Below are 7269 nucleotides of genomic sequence, written 5' to 3' on the forward strand. Positions count from 1 at the left end.
AGTTAAGCAAAATGAATAAGCTATGAGATCAGCTGTACAACAAACACTGTACCTATAGACAGTGGTCTTGTGTGTATACTAAAAAATTTGATGAGGGTAGATCTCATATTAAGTGTTTGTACCACAATAAATTTTTTTTTAAAAAGGAGAGAAAGAAAAGAAATTGTGGCTGTTGCTCCACCAACCCCAGTTCTCAGCTGGCTGGACTGGGTTGGGGCCCAGGCAGGGAGGGTGACCGCGGTACAATTGAACACGTGTGTGGCTGTGAGAGCCCTCTGTGCTTACGCATGGAGTACTCTGAGCCCTGGGCACTCCACTGTATGCACTAAACATCTGTAAAGACGTTCCAGGTATTGTTATTCCCTCCTGAGAACTGGGGAAACTGGGAAGTTAAGTCACTGCTTCTGGGGCACCTAGCTGGAAGTCACCAGTGCCCAGGTTTGTGCCCAGGGCCCAGGTCAGCCTGACTCCAAAGCCCTTGCTCTAAACAGACTCCAGGGGTCACAGACATGGTTGTCACGGCTTCCAAACAGACTCCAGGGGTCACAGACATGGTTGTCACATGCCTTTCCATTTCACTCCTGCGTCCCTCAAGTTTTAGGGTTGAGAGCATCATCTTTGTCCCAGGCTTGTTCACACTGAACAGTCATCATCCAACTGGAGAAAAAGGGATGGTTTGTGGCTCATCATTCCAGAACTTTCTGCCAGTCAAACGGGCTCCTGGGTGAGCTAGGCAGCCTGGGAAGGCGTTAGGCACCTGGCCACATCACTGGGTAACCGCCTGAAGGATCTGGTGGGAGATGAGTCATCCTGCAAAATAGTGTGTATGTGTGTGAGTGTGTGTGTGTGCGTGTGTGTACAGGCCGGTCAGAGAACTTCTGCTTAGATATGCCTCTTATGTCCCCAAGGTTCTGAAATTAAGGGTCTCAGGGGCCTGGTGAAAGCTCAGTGGGTGAGAGATGGTTCTAGAAGATGAGCTCACAGAACAGGGCCGTTCCAGAAGGCCCTCTGTCAGTTTAGAGCCAGCCCTCCTTCGCCAGTCTCTCCAAGCTGGGTGCCTGGCAGCCCGCAGGACCACAGGCGGTGTCCTGAGCTGGAGCAGCGTCCGGGCTCTCACTGCTGTGGCAGCTTTGGTGGGAACGACACCGGTCAGGGAGCCGCCTCCCCTCTTCCTGCAGCTGGTAACAAGGTCCCTGGGCTGGAAGGTAATGGTCAGACGTGGGGGGGGGGGCATCCTGGGCTGGGAGAGTGATGCGCTCAGAGAGAGGGGAGCCCCGGCTGGCGGTCTCTGGTCTCTGAACCACCGTCCGACCCCTTTCGCCTCAGAGCCTGCTATAAAATGCTCAGGATGAAATTACTGTCAGTCACTTTGCTGCAAAGAATCAAGAACAGTCTCTGTATAGCTGTCAACATGGTCTCCTCATCAGTAACTAGGGGATTGTAACTGTCTCCCCCTTGGATTGTTGAGAGGACTAGGTGAGATTAAGTCAGAAAACATCCAGAAGAGGCACGGCCTCACATCAGAGCCACCTCCTCAGTCCTCCTGCCATCCTCAGGGACAAAAGCTCTAACACGGGTGGAGGCCACGTGTTTGCAAGGACACTCACTGTCCAGGTGGTGCCATTGTTTTGCTTTTTAACCCCCTGAAGGTGGAGGGCCAGTGTGCAGGGGGAGTGGTCATGACGCAGGGGAGGAGCTTTGTCAGAGGTGGTCTGGGGAGAACTGAGTGGAAGGAGCAGAGCCCCGTGAACGTGGGCTGTGAATGCGGGGGCGCAAGGCCGTGGGGCGGGGGCTGAGTCAGAGTGGAGGTGCAGGTAGCTCATAACTAGATGCAAACGCCCTTCCCGATATTGGGGACTGGCCTCTGAGCCAGCGAGGAGACGCTTGGAGGGCAAAGCAAACTGGCTGAGCTTCAAGGGAAGAGGGCCTTCAGCAGGGTGAGAGTTTAGAAGGGCGGTGGGTATGAAGGAGAGGTCAGCACCACCCTGGGGACTGGGTGCGAGGAAAGCACAGTCCCCATGTAGAGGGCCGCATGTGGCCCTGTGCTGGGGACCTTGTTTCAGCTCAGGCCCTTGGAGGGAGTCTCAGTGCTGGAAGCGAGTGCCCTTGGCAGTTGGGCTTAGGGGCTGGTTTACACCAGGGACACTGCTGGGCCATCCCCTCTGGGAACACCACTCAGGGCCGTACCCCAGTAGGACTCTGGATGCACATAACGTTTGGTCTCCACACTGTGCCCCTTCCTGGTCATGAGATGTCGGCCTCAGGATTCAGTCACTCCTGGCATGTAGTATGGAGCTCGAAATATGTCTGTATTCTCCCCCGTGTCCCTCCTCTTCTCTCTGCCTCTGGGCAGGGAGGCATCAAGCAGGAGCGGAAGGGAGAGGCGCTGGCCTCAGGGACCCTGTCCTGGGGCTCCAGTGTGGCTGATGCTTCGCCAGGCTGCAGGGGAGCTGGTTGGCTGTGTGGGAGCCTTCTCCCCTTTCCTGGACCCACTCAGCCCCGTTTCTCTCCTCCCCCTAAGGGGCAGACTTTTCTGGGAGGACGGACAGGGAGCTGGAGCTGCCTGCCATCTCAAAGCCCAGTTCTGAGCCCGACAGTCGGGGCGGCCCTCTGCCGCCTGCATGGAAGCCAGGAGCTGGGCTCCCCGAAGGCAGCACGGCCCCCCTGGGGTAACGTGGCTGGCCGTGGTCTCTCTGCTTAGCTGCCTGCTTATCCCCGGACAAACCAAGGTCTTCGGCCGCTGTGAGCTGGTCGAAGTGCTACAGGAGCTCGGTCTGGAAGGATACCGGGGCTACAGCCTGGCTGACTGTGAGAACCCCTCCTCCCGGGGGCGTTGTCCCACGCCCACCCCCTTTTCCTCTCTCCTCCTCCTCCTCCCCCTCCTCCTCTCCCTTCCCCTCTTCCTCCTCCTCCTCCCCCCTCCTCCTCCCCCCTCCTCCTCCCCCTCCTCCCCCCCTCCTCCCCCCCTCCTCCCCCCCCTCCTCCTCCCTCTCCTCCTCCTCCTCCCCCCTCTTTCTCCTCCTCCTCCCCCTCCTCCTCCTCCTCCTCCCTCCTCCCCCTCCTCACCGAAGGGGCGTGGCCTCGGGAGCTTTCTGAGCCTCAGTTTTCATTTGTAAAGCAAGGATCGTATGCGATCACAGGTAGAGAATCCCAGCACTGGGATAAACATAGAGAAGGCAGGCAACAGGCAGCCGGATCGCAATCGCCCCTTCGTCTCCCCCACTGCCAAAGGCAGGAGCCACAGGGACAGAACAGTTTAGTGCCCAATCCTAATCTTAGCACGAAGCTCAGACATTCCCATTGAAGTTTAGGGCAAAATGTCAACCAGCAATACCAGACTTTCCAAGCTGGTGGCAGCTTGGGAATGCTGTGAAGGGCAGCCACGTCTGGACTCATGTTTCTCTAGTTCTAGAGCCTCTAAAGGTGCCGCGCGAGCCTTCCCAATCTTGCCTCTAAAGAGTTAGCTCTGATTCAGTCATTCCACAAACATTTCTTGGGCTTCACTATGTGCAGAACAGAGACAACAGGAAGATTGCTTGCTCAGGGATGGGAGCACTGAGGTCCAGGCTTGACTTGCTATTTGGTAGCAGTATGTAACCTTGAGCACGATACTGTTTCTGTGAGCCTCCTTGGCTGGATTTGTTTGTCAAGTAGGTTGGAGGGCATCTTCCCTGAACACATTGAAGCAGGAGTTGAGGCTTGAAGGAACTAACCCGTGGGACCTGCAGAGTAAACACTCTAGTCTGGGTTTCCCTTGACCATGTGACCCACAGGTATGTGTCTCCACCTTATGCAGGGGTCTGTCTTGCTTATTTCGCAAGTGGCTTTCACACAGATGCTCTGGACCATAAACCTGATGGAAGCACCAACAATGGCATCTTCCAGATCAACAGCCAGAAGTGGTGTAAAGACTTTGATAGAAAAGGCCCCAACCTGTGCCACGTGTACTGCACAGGTAGGCTGGGTCTGAGCCTGAGGTTGGCTGGGGTCAGTCCTCTGCTCCACCCTTCACTTCTTTCTGTTTCCGTGTGTTCCTCATGCCTTTATCACTGAGTGGGGAAGGCCTTACACCCTGCTGTTCCCACCAGGGAGGGCGGGATGTGGCAAGACATGAGGGTGGGTCCTCGTGAATCTGAACTGGGGTCCCGAGGGGAGGCTGTCCTGAGAGCTGTGGGGGCGGGTGGTGGGCTGCTACTGAGAGAGGAAAGTGACAGGGCAACATTGGTGCTGCTGGTAGGGTCAAGGGACAGAGTCGGGCTTAGGATGGAAGGGTGTGAAGGGTGTGTGTATGTGTGTGTGTGTGTGTGTGTGTGAGAGAGAGAGAGAGAGAGAGAGAGATGCTTCATGTGTGTCCAGCTCTGCCCTCAGCTCCCTCACTGTGTTTCTCTGCCTCCCACCCCAGACTTATTGAATCCTAACCTCAAGGATAGTGTTATCTGTGCCATGAAGATAAGTCAGGAGACCAAGGGTCTGAGCAACTGGTAAGTAACATGACTGGAGCCCCCCAAGGGTATGTGGGCAGGACAGGTGTCCAGCAGCAGGGAACTAACCTTTTCAGAGTGCCTGCTCTGTCCCAGGCCCCATCCTGGCTTCACAGTCTAATCCGCACACTTCGGTGGTAGGACGACTACAGTGAAGCATCTACAGCCCGCACGCTGGGTTTCAGGGCGGATAAGCGATGCACTGGAGGTCAGGGAGCTAGCCTGCTCTCCCGAGCCGGGCCTATGTCGGGATCCTTTTCTCCAGGTCCGCTAGATCAGTGTCTAGGGAACCTTTTTAGTTTGTTTTCTAACCATGACACCTTTGTCCACACTGACTTTTATGTAAAGACCCATGCTGTACAACACATGAAATAATAGATTCCCTGCCTAAAGCCCAGCGGGCTCTCCGCAGCCTCACCCTGTCGGCCTTCGCCTCTCCCACTTCTCTCCCCCAGGATGGGGAGCCCTCCTCCCAGACGAGGGAGGGGGTTGAGAATCGATGGGGCATTAGACAAGGTCTGTGCTTCACAGGGGTTGCTCTGAGGCAGGGGCCCAACAGCTTTAAGCCTCTTCTGATGGGAGCCTCACCTACAGTTTCCGGTCTCCCTTTACTCACCAGCAGGGGGCAGAATGCGGGGAAGGGAAACCACTCCAGGTGGCTGGTGCAGCCAGCACCATGGGCAGATGTGAGAGTGACAGGCTGGTAAAGTGACCCGGATGGCATGGAATGTCTAGGGAGAGGCTAGAATGGGGAACTGGTGAAGGATCCTTTGTAGGAGTCTAGGTGAGAGACAGGGTGTCTGGACTAGGACAGTCACCAGGTGACAGACAGGAGAAGGGTTGAGTATGAGGGGCTGTGCAGGACGACTAGGGACAGGTGATATGTGGCCAGTGAGGGAGAGGAGGAGGGGAACGTGGCTATGAATATAGAGAAGGTCTGAGACGGACTTTGACAATGGCCGCGACTTTGGAACAGCCCAAGCCCTATGTACCGGATCTTGTCCGAGGCCGGCTCAGCAGGACATAACACACAGGTGTAAAATCAGGAAGGGGGAATGCAGGTTCAGGCTGGAATCCGGGGGCTTGAGGCCCTGAGGTGCCACCTGGGATGGAAGAAACAGGACGTCTGGGCTAAATCAAAGAACAAGTCTGTTTTGTACACTGGGAGCAAACTCAGGCACGTAGAGTCCCTTAGAGGGGCTGAGGCTAGTAGGAAGTATCCCTGGAAGGTGGAAAGGGTGCTGTTTACTCCTTCCCCGTGCACATGTTGAGAACTGCTCTGTGCTGGGTGGGCTTCAGCGGCGGCTGAGACCCAAGACCTTGTCCTCAAGGTTCCCTCAGTCTAATGGGAGAGACTGAGAAGCCAGCAGACCACTCTTGTTTGGTAGGGCAATAGAGGTCCTTTAGGGACACTCCTGGTCATTGGCCTCTTTAACATTGATGTCATGGAGGACACTCGTTATCAAAGTTTGGAACCTCTGATAACTTGGGACCACGGGACCCGAGAATCCCCAAATCTTGCCTATCATCTTCAAGATGTCAGTGTGATGCTGGAACAAGATACTGGTCTGGAAAAAGTCTGTGAACTGTAGTTACCAACAACTCAAAGACCCAGGAGAACCGGGCGTGGGTGCAGGTCTGTTGTTTAGTGGCTGTGGTCCTTGGGCAAGCAATTCTGCACCTCAGTTTCAGTTTTTCATCTGTAATCCAGCAAACATAATATTACCTAATCTACCTTTGAGGCCACATGGGGGGAGCAGGCACATGAGTGATGGATGTGACAGTGCTACGTAAAGTGTAAAAGGCTGTACACAAGTAAGGGGGCATCACTGTCAGAGATGCAGCATGATGTCGGAAAAGGGCATGGACTGGACCTCAGGACCCCAGGCCTTTGCCACTGACTTCTGGGTGAATTGAGCAAATAAGTCTGTGAGCCCTCTGGGAAAATAAGGAGGCTATACTGATGACTATTTTTAAGGCCACTCTGTTCCCTTTTTCCTTCTTCTAGGGGGTTCTTTGCTAGCTAGCACAGTTTACTCCTCTGTCTTCACCTTGCTATCCGCTCTCCTCACCTCGCTTCTGCCTCAGGGCCCACGTCTCCTTCCTGTTCTTCTCTGAGTAGGACGGAAGGCTGCGCTGACCTGGTCTCCCCTCTTCCCCACTCTCCATCCTCAGGGAGACCTGGAGGCAAAACTGCCAGGGCCAGGACCTCAGCGACTGGGTGGATGGCTGTAACTTCTAGGATCCACTCTGGAGGGACCTGGCCGTGCACAACAGGCTGGGTGATGTGGTTTGGGTCCTGCCGCAAGAAGGAAGATAAGCCAACTAATAAAAAGCAGTTTAACCTGAGTGTGTGTTTCTCAGCTGTCTCTGGGCATCCAGGTGGCATTGGGGAGCCAGAGCATCTTGGGGTTTCTTCACCTGTCCACCTGGGCTGGGACTCAGGAAGGCCGGCTCCAAAGAGCCTCTGACAGAAGTCTGGCTTCCTTCCCTGGAAGCCTGGGGGTGCGGGGGGTTCAGTGGCTCCCTTGGACTACACCGGGCAGAGGGTGCTAGACCCTCAATCTAGATTTGCCAGATTTAGTAAAACAAGCAAGCAAACAAAAAAAATAAACCATGATAACAGAAACAGGAGGTCCAAGTTAAATTTGAATTTCTGATACATGAAAAACAGTCTTCTGAGAATGGCCCAAATACTGCATGGGAAAAGTGATTTGCTGTGTTCCTGAATTCACATTTAGCTAAGTGTCCTATACACTTCTGGCAACCCTGCCTGGGACTGGTGGTG

At 54.7% G+C, this 7269-nt stretch overlaps 1 protein-coding gene across 1 annotated transcript; it reads left to right on the forward strand.

The window, feature by feature from the left end:
- Positions 1-2606: 2606 nt before the first annotated feature.
- Positions 2607-6723, forward strand: LOC136323533 (sperm acrosome membrane-associated protein 3-like). Its single transcript, XM_066255373.1, has 4 exons — positions 2607-2808; positions 3797-3955; positions 4403-4481; positions 6657-6723. Exons 1-4 carry the CDS (start codon positions 2622-2624, stop codon positions 6721-6723), a joined length of 492 nt encoding a protein of 163 aa, XP_066111470.1. The 5' UTR covers positions 2607-2621.
- Positions 6724-7269: the final 546 nt, after the last annotated feature.

The sequence above is a fragment of the Saccopteryx bilineata genome, chromosome 2 (assembly GCF_036850765.1).
Source record: "Saccopteryx bilineata isolate mSacBil1 chromosome 2, mSacBil1_pri_phased_curated, whole genome shotgun sequence".
NCBI classification, from domain to species: domain Eukaryota; kingdom Metazoa; phylum Chordata; class Mammalia; order Chiroptera; family Emballonuridae; genus Saccopteryx; species Saccopteryx bilineata.

Excerpts from the sequence above, each read along its gene's own strand:
- LOC136323533 (XM_066255373.1), top strand. The coding sequence starts at position 2,622 with ATGGAAGCCAGGAGCTGGGCTCCCCGAAGGCAGCACGGCCCCCCTGGG. Across the intron at positions 2,809-3,796 it reads GGGCTACAGCCTGGCTGACT|GGGTCTGTCTTGCTTATTTC; the intron begins GTGAGAACCCCT and ends CACCTTATGCAG. Across the intron at positions 3,956-4,402 it reads GTGCCACGTGTACTGCACAG|ACTTATTGAATCCTAACCTC; the intron begins GTAGGCTGGGTC and ends CTCCCACCCCAG.